We start from the raw sequence: 12,207 nt of genomic DNA, 5'->3' as shown, positions 1-12,207 counted from the left end.
AATCTGCCCATATTAATTAGCCCACAGGCTGTAGAACGCTACGCCCGGCCTCCTCCTATTGCCGGGACGCAGCTGTGAAGCGTCTACTGGTTGCCCCGGCAACGGCCGGGTTATGGCCGGAAATGACGTCCCGGTCGTCATGGCGACGGCCGGGACGCGGGTAAGTGAGTCGCGGCGGCTGGGCCTCGTAACAGGAATACATCAAGAAAAAGCTTCTCTACTTTTTTCTTCCATGTTTTTACTTTGGAGAACAACTAGTCTCTTATATTTAAAATGAATCTCAGTTTGTACCTCACCCTGTCATAATTTGCAACACCCAAAATATTGCAACACCCCCCCAAGCTGTGCACCCTAGGTTGCAGGCTAGTTAGCCTTTTGTATAATCAGGCTCTGGACCCCAGTACAATATATATGGTTATACAATGTCAGATTTGCGTACATAGAAGGTGACCATAGACATTGAGGCTTTGGCTTCTCTAACCTTTAATGTGTTTACATTAGTAATGAACATTAATAATGAACTAGTGTCAGAGATCATGAGAAACAGCTAACAATATCCATACACAATCTGTTCATGTATTGTGGGTGTATAGATGGAATCAAATAACAAAACTAATCCATGATTAAGACTGTGACAAAAAGTTGGACTGGTCTGAGGAAAAAGGGACATGTGCACCCTACTCAATCTATATCAAGGCAAGAGTCATATGTTAAGGTGAAATTATTCCCCATCATAAAATATCTGACATTCTTGGAATCATTCCAAGGTATTTCTCTAATAATGCATGACTTGTAAAAATGTTGAAATTAATATATACAATTGCTTTTATTTTCCCAGATTATTAAGGATCAGAAGTTGTTGGTGATAGTTGGTGGAATGCTGTTGATTGACCTATGTATTTTGATTTGTTGGCAAATAGTGGATCCCTTAAAAAGGACAGTTGAAGAATATAACCTTGAGGTAAGTTGCTGATTTTGTTCATTATGATGCTGTTGGAAAACTGACCTCTTTATACCAACTTAAATTGTGAGCTCTGATGAGCAGGGCTGTCTATATTCCCTTGCTTTTTTTTTTTACTTGTATTTAATGTCTGTTTACTTTTTATTTACTTTCACTATACAGCACAACATAAACAGTTGGAACTTTGTAAATACTGTAAATTATTTGAATGTATATATATATATATATATATATATATATATATATATATATATATATATAATAATATAATATAATAATACATTAAATTATACGATTGAGAGCAACTTTAGAAGGATTAAAATTATACTGTGAGGTTAAAAAGTGTCAGTCTTATCTACACAGGAATACACTATATTGATATGCAACCATTTTGAAAGCTGTACTAATGTTTAAATAGAGTAATAGTGAGCAACAAAGATACATATGTACATTGCAAGGCATTAAAGCAAATATAACTTGTGATCAAATTTTATATTCTACTATTGTCACAGTCAAAGTGCTTTATTTTACAATTCAATAACCATTTGTAAATAACAATAGTGAGTAAAGAAAATATAGCATTTAATGTCCCCAGCATGTGGGAACAAGGCTCAGCGAATCTTTTCCTTTTAGCCCCGCCTTTGTGATACAATGACGCAAGTATGCCATTTTACCGCGGTGGGCGGGCCAAAATGACTGAATTGCCTTTGAATCACGTCATGGAGGTTCCAAATTCTGCCCTTCACTAGGAAGTGGGCAGATGCGGGAGAATGCCCAACTCTCCCGGGAGTCCGGGAGACCTACCCAGAATTGGGAGACTCCCAGACATTCCTTGAGAGTGGGTAAGTATGTTTTTGGTGCCACATTCAGATCTGAAAGCGAGGCAAAACATAATTTTCAGGATTTTTTTATTCTCTGTATATGTATATAGCCCTCTCCCCTTTCTTATCTGCCATTTTAAGACAGGCGTGTAGAATGTGACTATAGTGTTAGACAGGATGAAATAGGAAATTGTATATAGAAAAGAGTAGCTGTGAGTATTTGTAATGTTGTCTATTTCTATAGTGATCAGTCAGCTAGAATATGCTGTTCTATTGGATGGCAGTCTGTCGGAGCACTGTTTATAGTACTCAGTATATCCCATTTTATATATGGTACCAGCTGCGTGGCAATATAATTGCCCATATATGTAGACAAATAAAAAAGACAGTTGTTGTCAGCACTTATCCTTAACACTGCATATCTGTGTGTATATAGAAAAATTAAAACATAATATATGAAATCATATTTTGATCAAAACATTTAAGCCTGCACCCCAGTGTCAAGGGCATCTCATTGTATGCAGGTTCTACACTGACCTATATGCTTCAAACACCATTAAAATGCAGTTAAAATTAGCTCACCTTCCAGGTATATGGGCTTACATCAAGCAAGGGCTGGGTATAAGCCACGCCCAAATGTACTATTTATAGACATCATTCTGAACTAGTATTCCGATTTAGTGGGACATCATTATGAACTAGTGTTTCTTTATAATTCTATTTAGTGGAAAAAAACAGGGTGCTGTTGCTGTATGACTCTGAGCAGCACACCCCAAAAAACAATTAGATTTATTTAATTTAAACTCCAAAGATTTTTAGTGAAAGAAACAATCTTGTGAGGGTCAGACATTTTTAAGAAACAAGCAAAAAACAAGGGTTAACTGTGAGCAGCATCCACCAAACAACAAATATATTTATTTCTTTTAAAATATTTTCACTTTTCTAGTCAAAGTCATTTTAAATTTGATGAGGGGCAGTCTCAGTACAAAAAAAACTAGGTGTTGTGTTTGAGTATGAGCAGCAGTGTAGCACTTACCCCTCCCCCCCAAAAATAAAAAAACAAACAATATATTTATTTCTTCTAAAACCTAAATTCATTTTGCTTTTGTACTCAAAGTAGTTTTGTCAGAGGCAGTCAGTGACATTTTTATGAAGCGGGCAAAAGCACAGGGTGTTGTTCTTGAGTGTGAGCAGCAGTACCCCCCAAATAACAGGGTGGTATTTTCTTTGACTCTGCGAAGCACAACCCTCCCCCCACCCAAATTTGAGCTAAGTTTCTAAATTAGAAGTATATTGTAGAGCAGTGTCAAGAATTGCAAGATAATATTCCCTCCTTTCCCAATCTCATTGGGCCATTCCCCTGTTGTGGTGGTAGGCATCTACAAATAGCTCCAACTTGTACAAGTAGCATTACTTCTCTTGGCAACCATGGATCACTCTACAGATAAGGAATATACCAGTACTGGCAGTAGTAGTACTTTTACCATTACGACTAGTAAAATAGGTCATGTGAGAAGAAAGTTGAAGAAAGAGTCCTCAAAATCCAGACACTACTTGTCAAATTCAATCTCAAACAAAACATCAGCACTCAATGTAAGGAGGAGGATTAAGAGCAAAATTTCTGATAAATGTGGTGATTTGCCCAAAATAAGGAAATAGCTAACATTCTATACACCAAGCACAGTGGCAAGACAGTGCTCAGACTATGCCAACTTTTTGCTAGTAGGGGTCCTGCTACTACTGGTACTGGTGTACATACTAGACTGGCCATTGCAAAACAGAGTGCCCAACACAGTCATGCATCTTTCTTAACTTCCCATGTACCACTTTCTCGCTCAAAGTGTAGATCTGTCGCTGTCACCCCAAAAACAGCCAAATCAGTGCTTAAAAACAGCACCTGAGGCTGAAGAACAACTTGGGCACTCACAGAAACCTGAAGAGAGACTAAAGAGGGTATCCATGAGTGCTATATGCAAATCTGACGTTTCAGATTTGACACAGTCATTATAGAGCAGCCTCCTTCCAAAATTCCTCAACCATTTGGAAATGTGAGGATGCAAATTAGTACCAGTAGTATTAATGATAATGATTTACACATAGAAATTGAGGAGGCTACTATGGAGGAGGTTGAAAATGTACAAGAGGATGCAGGGGATAATTGTGGATCTGAAAATGAATGTGTTGTTTTTGAACGAGATAATGCGAAGGAGGATGATAATGGTGTTGAACTAGGGCAGCCACCAGTATTACCGCCACCTCATGCCCATGATAATCGCATTATTATGCCAGCGCATAAGATAAAAGCACCTCTCCTGTTTGGATTTTTTTTTTTATCACAACCAGGGAACATTTGTCAAGCCATCTGTAGCCTTTGTCAGGTCAAAGTTAGTAGAGGTAGGGACCATGATCATCTGGGCACCTCCTCCCTTTAACGTCATTTGTAGAGAGTTCATTCAAGTTGTGTTTCCAAACATGGCAAATTGTGTATAGTAGCAAGAAGTCCAACATCAGGTAGTAGCCAAAGGGATAGACAGTTGCAATCCTCACCGGCGTCAACAGCTTCATCATCAACCTCCTCATTATTACTTTGTAGGCTAGCATCCAAATTTCCAGTTCCAATTGACTTCCCTAATGCTATCCATGATTCCCAAGAGACATCCTTGCATGTTACAGCTGCTGCTGCCATCAGGGGTGGGGGAGCAAAAAGAGTAAGCATAGTTTTACATAATTGTCGTGAAGCAAGCATTTCTAAGAGGAAACAAGTATGACAGCCAGCATCCTGTTGCACAGCAGATCACTAAAGCCATGACAGCTATATTAGCATAGGATGTGAGTCCAATTTCCACCATCAGTGCATCAGTTTTTAGCTGATTAGTTGAGGTCATGGGTCCACGCTGCCAAATTACATCTTAATTCCATTTCTCCAAACATAAATCCCTCAGCTTTACAAGGAGGTTAAGCAAAAAGCTTCACCATCATCCTCCTTATCCTTTCAGCATAGTTTAGCTAGCATTCAATGGCAGGTCATTCACAGGCAAGCTACACTTTGTATTGCTGGTTTCACATAGAAAAAATACCAGTGTTAATCTGTTGGAAAAATGCAGGAATGTCATAGCAAAATGGCTCTCCCCAGTAATTTATAATTGCTGATAAGGAAGGGAACATTTTATGTTCATTACAACTGGATGAATTTCAACATGTACAGTGCTTTGCACACACAATAAACTGGTGGTTTAGAAGTTCTAAAAAATGAGAGATTCTTGTAGGAGATGTTGTTCGTGCCCCTTAAAATTTCAGGTAGTTTTCAACATTCATCGACCACATGCAGAAAATTGCATCAGCTGCAAATAAAATGTCATCTGCCATGCCACCAACTGAAGCAAGAGGCAGTATCAAGGTGGAATTCCACACTTTATATACTTCAGCAACCAGAGGAACAGCAATAAGTCATCAAGACCTACACATCAAACCATGAGATAGGGAGAGGGGGTTATGTTACCTTACGTGGGCACATTTGAGAATCCCTACTCTTTTATGCAAGTTACTGAAACCATTTGAAATTGTAACAATTTAAGTGTTTTCAGACAGCCTGAGTCAAGTCATACCCCTTTATCAGCCTACTGGGAAAGCAGATGAAGAAGCTGAAGAAGGATACAAAACTTAGAGATTCTGCTATGTTTGACGGCCTTGTATAACACGTTCTTTTTTCACTTTGCCAGGACCCAAGGGTCTGCAGCATCTTGAAATTGGATCACTACACATTGGCAACCCTGTTTGTTCCTAGGTTTAAGAAGTCATACGTTATGTCTTTCCTTTCAACTGACACAAATATTCACACATGCAAACAGCTCCTTCTGACCAAGTTGTCGGATCACTTTGCACATGACACGTCCGCTACTTCATCTTCTCCTAAAAATGGTAGTGCCAGAAAAAAATGTCCCTTTTCTAAAGGTCACATTGATCATTAAGTCAACAACACTGCAACACACCAATGTTAAAGATTATGACATCTGGTCAGGCTTAAAAGAAATGCTCAAATATCAAACCTCTAACATGTCTCAACCAGATACACTCTGTCTTAGTACAATGCTGGAAGATTACTTTAATGATAAAGTAGAATTTAGCATCTCAGACAGTCGCTTTGAATTCTGGGAGGGAAGAAAAGCAATTTGAAGACTGCAAACTTTCTATGGTGTACTTAAGCTGCCCACCCACCAGTGTGTACTCGGAAAGAGTGTTTAGCAGCTGGGAACATTGTGAGTGATCATCGGAGAAGACTACTTCCCAAAAATAGAGAAAAACTGGTGTTCATCAAAATGAACTACATATTGTATGAGGAATACCGTTCTTGCTGCCAATTTTAAACAGAATATGTAGATTCCTGTGGGGAGGAATAAATAATGTGTGATGATAAGGATCAAGACATCAGTAATAAAGATAATGATGAGGGTGATGACGACATTGTCAACATGGAGGAAGAGTACCGCTGTTAGCCAAATGCCAATTAGTATTTTATTAAAATCCCTATCTATTCTGTCCAGTTCATTAACCAACAAACAAAATGCTCTCTGTTGTGGGGGCCCAAACATATAAGCACTTCAGCTATAAAAGTGGCAGTCCTTGTGGCTGATATGCTTGGTTTGTTAAATTATGTGCATGTCCTTTTTAACAAATGGGTGGGTGGGTGCACCCAAGGACAATTCTATCTTGCACTATTTGACATTTTGGCCTTTGCCTTTCATTTTTTGTAACTGTAAAATGCTATGCCATCAACAGCTAGACATTTATTTGGTTGACATTCAGAAAAAAAACAACACTAGGTCAGCAATTCAGGTGTCAACAGTATTAATAGGTCGCCAATTCATATGGTGGACAGTATGATTAGGTGAACAATTTAAATGTTAGCAGTATAATAGGGGTAGGGAGAGGGACTAGGTTATGGATAGGGTTAGGGACAGGAATAGGGATGGCGACAGGAACAGTGGTAGGGATAGGGTTAGGGATAATACTGTCCAGTGTCGGACTGGGGCATGAAGGGCCCACTGGGGGACTGCAACACTAGGGGCCCACCAGAGGGGGTGTGGTCAGCCATCATAGAGGCGGGACTAGACACTAGAGGGGGAATGGTCAGTCCACTAAGGACAGCTAGCACCTTACTGTAGTATATAAAGAATGCAGTATGTGTATAAAGAATATACAGTCTTGACCTGCCCCTTAGATTGAGCAGAACAGTCACCAAAAATCAGGCTTGGCTAACCTGTGGCACTCCAGGTGTTGTGAAACTAGAAGCCCCAGCATGCTTTGCCAATATATAGCAGCTTATTGCTGGAAGGGTATGCTGGGACTTGTAGTTTCACAACAACTGGACTACCACAGGTTAGCCAAGCCTGCGCTAGATTCAGAACATTTGACAAACTGTCCTACCTGTTGTTGTCACTTTTATCACCTGTGGCTGCTGGTTTCTTTAGTTGCTGGTTGTCTGGATCCTGGAATGCTGAGGGCCCTATTTGAAAAAAATAATGGGTACATTTAGAAACGACAACCTTTCCTGCCATTAAATCAACAGCACCCACATTTAATAATTAGGCCTCTCTCCAACTTCAACATTAAAGTAATAGTGCTCACATTTGATAAATAGATCTATTTCCCTCCAACCGACCCCAACATCAAACTAATAGTATTCCCATTTAATAAATAAACCTATTACCCTCCCTCCAAACAGCCCCAGCATTAAATTAAAGGTCCCATCACCCCCCTCCCTATAGTGTTCTCTGTACAGCCCCCCTCCCTATAGTTTAACATAGGCAGTCCCCAATGATTATAGTTTAGCATATGCAGCCCCCCGTCACTATAGTTTAGTATAGATAGGCAGCCCCCCTATGCCACATAGTAGTGCCCCCAGAACAATATTATGTCACACAGTAGTGCCCCCAAACAATGTTACTCCACACAATAGTGCCCCCAATGTTATGCCACACAGTAGTGCTCCCAAACAATATTATGCCACACAGTAGTGCCCCCAAATAATGTTACACCACACAGTAAGTGCCCCAAACAATGTTTCTCCACACAGTAGTGCCCCCAATGTTATGCCACAGTAGTACCCGAAATTCACATATACCACGCAATAGTGTCCCCAATTCATATTATGCCCACAATAGTGTCCCCAATTCACATTATACCCGCAATAGTGCCCTCCAATTCACATATGCAATGGAATAGAGCTCTCAATTCACACACACACACTAATATATATATATATATATATATATATACTCTCTGCAGTCAACCTCTGCTCTCCCAGTAACTAGAGCACAGATGAAAGATATATATATATATATATATATATATATATATATATGTATATATATGTGTGTATATATGTGTATGTGTGCATGTATATATATATATATATATATATATATATATATACATATATGTATGTATATCTATATGTATATATATATATATATATATATATATATATATATATATAATGTGTGTGTGTGTATATACATATATATATATATATATATATATATATATATATATAAATGCTTAGTGGCGTCTGTGTGTGTGTGGAAAAAAAAACCAAGTTGCAGCGCCACCTGCTGGGCAGAGTTATACACTGACCTACTAAATTCTTAGTGTGTGTGGGAAAAAAAATTCAAGAAGGGCTGAAATTTGGTAGGGCTCAAACTCATTTTCGTGAGGTAATTTTACCTCATAAACACACATGTGTAGAGGCGTGCGTTAGTGTGTGTGTGTGGAAAAAACTATTTTCTCAGAAAGGGCTCATCCAATTGACCTGAAATTTGGTATACTGACATTATTTGACAAAAAAATTAGAATAGTCAAGTCAGTTAACTTCCATCATCCCCCCTTCCCCCGTGGGAGGGGTAGTAAAGGCTAAATTTACGAGTTGAGGGGTTAAACTCATTTTCGTGAGCTAATTTTACCTCATGAACACACATTAAAAAGGGCGCTTGCGTCGGGAAGTAACGATCTTCCCCTGAGGAGGCCTGGGCTAGGCCCAAATACATGACAAGAACCTTTTTAACACCTTAAGTAGCTTGATTTGACTAGAATGCATGAGTATCATGCACGGGTTAACTTGTGTGTGTATATATATATATATATATATATATATATATTTTATTGGGTGTGTAGTTTACTAACAGGATAGTGGTGGGTTACCTACCTTTTCTGATTATCAATGAAAATTTCGCTTAAAAATACCATTATCCCAAAATTAAACTGAAAAGACCTGGTGGTAGCTTTAATCAACAGAAGTGAGACCAATGCAGTTTGAATGAATTCAGAACTAAATATAGGTTTATTATAATGTAGTTTGTCACCAGACACAAAAACTTAGTGGAACATTGGGAAACTATATATAATTGCACCCATGATGCTTTATTATGTGAAGCCTTCAATTGCAGTATTATATAGGCCTTTTTAAGACCTTAAGTATCTTGATTTGACTAGAATGCATGAGTATCATGCATGGATTAACTTGTGTATATATATATATATATATATATATATATATATATATATATATATATGAGAATTCTGTCTCATGCTGCAAGTCCTGTAAAAAAAAATCTACTTACCCATTGCTGCAGCCTCTCTGGTCCTTAGTCCTTCAGGGAGCAGACAGTCAGCTGACAGGAGGAGGGGGCAGGTCACATGATCGCAACTGCGATCTTATGTGAAAGATGACTGGCTGTCACTGACAGCCAGTCATCTGCAGCAGCAGGAACGCAGAGGAGGACAGCAGGGACGCCGAGGAGGACAGCTGGGACGCCGAAGAGGACATCGACCCCCAGGTGAGCTGGATGGGCTCCGCCCACTTCTAGAAAGGGGTGTGGCTGTAGGGCAGCGGGGCCTACCGGTGATTTTTTCGGTATCCCGGTGGGCCAGTCCGACGCTGATACTGTCTACATTTGAATTGTCAACCTATTAAATATTGTCTGCATTTAGTAGTTGTCCTATTAATACTGTTATGGTCATTATATTGTTGACTTTACAACCATCTATTAGGTGCCCACTAGTCATATCGTGTCAGTTCTACAAGTGTCAAACACATGTATGTATCACACCCAGATGGGTAGCTCTAAGGACAATGCTATCTTGCACCATTTAATATTGTGCCATTATTCTCTCATCATCTTTTAAATAATGTCTACTGATGCTGTCCATCTAATGAATTCTGATACTGGCACTGCTGTCCCTCTCCAATGTATTGCTGCTGATGCCCTCCAATGTGTTGCTGATGACCCTCTCCAATGTGTCCCACATACTGCCTAACAGTTACATAGTTGGTGTATATTCTTTTTTCAAATGAAAATGTAATTGATGTAGACATCTTTGATGAGAAGGATGAGAAGGGTGTGCTACACTATGCTGTTTTCTGTTCTGAGTCTCAGTTCCTAATGAGATTCAACTTGGAAGATCATACATCTATCTCATATGCATCAGATAAGCTTTGACAATTTATATTTTGGCACGCAGATATATCACGATTGTATATCACAAAAATCATTGTAATACCTTATGTGTGGCGCTTCTGTTTTTTGTTTTTGTATTTTTGGCTTTACATTTGCAAAAAGTGTGTAAAAACAAGTTGCCTACTGTATGTCATTTAATGTTGAAATGTTTTAAATTTACCTTCAAATAAAATTTACTTTGTCTTTTCTAATTAGATTTTGCTTCTTGCTAATGAGAGGTGCTCTTCAGTCTCTGTTTCTTTAAACACCATTTCACAATTTCAAAGTAGATCACGGAACTATAAACACAAGAGACTTTTTTGCTCAGAGTTTATAATAGATTCTATGGCAATGAATAATAGATTTGCAGGACCCATTAGTAAACTAGACATGCTTGGTAAGGCCTAACGTAGATGAAACTAGAAAAAGCTTCCACATGGCTGCAGGAAAAAAGTCAATTGAAAGCCACGATCTTTCCTGAAGATGCTTAGATATCTTTTTTTTTTCATCATTTATTTGAGAGAACACGAAAACTTCTTTCTGTACTATCATCAGAACATCAGATGGTGCAGATCTTCCTTCTGGCATTCAACATAATGCATTCCAGAAGCAAGAGTCTGGCACTGCAGAGTTTTACGTCATATGACGAGCATGGTATAAGGCCTGATCACTGAGATTATGAAGTATTAATAAGAAAAAATGTGTCAGTCGCAGGAATAAAATGTTTGTTGGTAAAGAATGTCATTGTATATTAAGCATAGCCCTAATGCTTTCATATAATGACGTAGTGAAAAGAAGCAGCAATTTAACTGTTGTAGAGCTTCTGGCGCCTGCAATGAACTGAAGAAACTTAAATACTCAATTTCACATTGCATTGATTGCCTGTAAAATTTATTCAGCTCAAATGTATGTATATAATACGACAGCTTTCTCCATCAACTCAATCAATTCTACAGAGGTTTCAATAATGATATCCCATTCCCTGCCTTTGTCTCCTTAGTTCCGGATTGAACATCTCAGTAATGGAGTAATTTAAGGCTGTTCCTGGAAGTTAGGCTGAAACAAAGCCAGAAAATTCACATTAACCAACCTTGCCAGGAACAACTCTTATCTTAGTTTCTCTTGCACAGTAATAGTATGCCATGTAAAATGTTTTTTTTTAGCTCTGGAGAGGAAATATGATGATGTTACATAAAAATAACTATGAACTGAACTTAAATGTGGAAGAAAAAATCCTTCACTCTGACAGTACCGCCTTAATTACTCAATTAATGATTCCCAATGCAGTAAAACACTATTATTTTTTACAGCAGTGAATTAGATGGTGAAATGCAGAATGGGCGCTTTGAGGTTTGTTATTCGTTATGAAATGGAAGGAAGGTGCCACCTCATTATATTGTATTTAAGTGTGTGGTGTAATACCATTGCAGACTACCCATATGATCTTCAAGCACAATGGACATGTAGTATTACCTGCTCTTTTCTTCCTTTCTGCAAGATTCAACCAAAGCCAAAAGAGGTCTACAAGCTACTAAAACTTATTAAGTTAAATATCTTGTATATATTCTGATAAAAATGAGTGCAGTAAGGCCTTCTGTCCATTCTGTGTCAGTGCCTGCTGCAAATATAAAGTACTGCATTTTTCTTTTCATATAAGGAGCGGTGGCCAGTAAAGATGACAATCTTAAGTACTCCCATAAAAAATGTCTTTATCCAAAGACATTACTTAAAAACAGATAACATTTTCTTTCCTGCACACAATACAAAGAAAGAAAGAAAAACTTTTAGGTGCAATGTACTATACAGTAAAATCGCTCATTGGAATCCCTTCTCATACATAAAATCAGCTTATTAAACTTTAGTGATAGTTGGGTTTTCTAATGCAGTGACAGCTATCTCTTGCCAACTACCTACCCTCTGCCATTACATTGTA

The 12,207-nt window shown here is 38.4% G+C and overlaps 1 protein-coding gene across 2 annotated transcripts in view; it reads left to right on the top strand.

Moving 5' to 3' along the window:
- The window catches only part of GABBR2 (gamma-aminobutyric acid type B receptor subunit 2), a 683,104-nt gene that overhangs the window by 506,596 nt on the left and 164,301 nt on the right, over positions 1-12,207 (top strand). For both annotated transcript variants that reach the window (XM_075212899.1, XM_075212900.1), the window contains exon 13: positions 839-961. In XM_075212899.1, the coding sequence (XP_075069000.1) occupies positions 839-961 (123 nt within the window). The remainder of the gene's footprint in view (positions 1-838; positions 962-12,207) is intronic.

Source organism: Mixophyes fleayi, chromosome 5 (assembly GCF_038048845.1).
Source record: "Mixophyes fleayi isolate aMixFle1 chromosome 5, aMixFle1.hap1, whole genome shotgun sequence".
NCBI lineage: Eukaryota > Metazoa > Chordata > Amphibia > Anura > Limnodynastidae > Mixophyes > Mixophyes fleayi.
The sequence above is the reverse complement of the archived record's forward strand: the minus strand, read 5'-3'. Positions and strand labels throughout refer to the sequence as shown.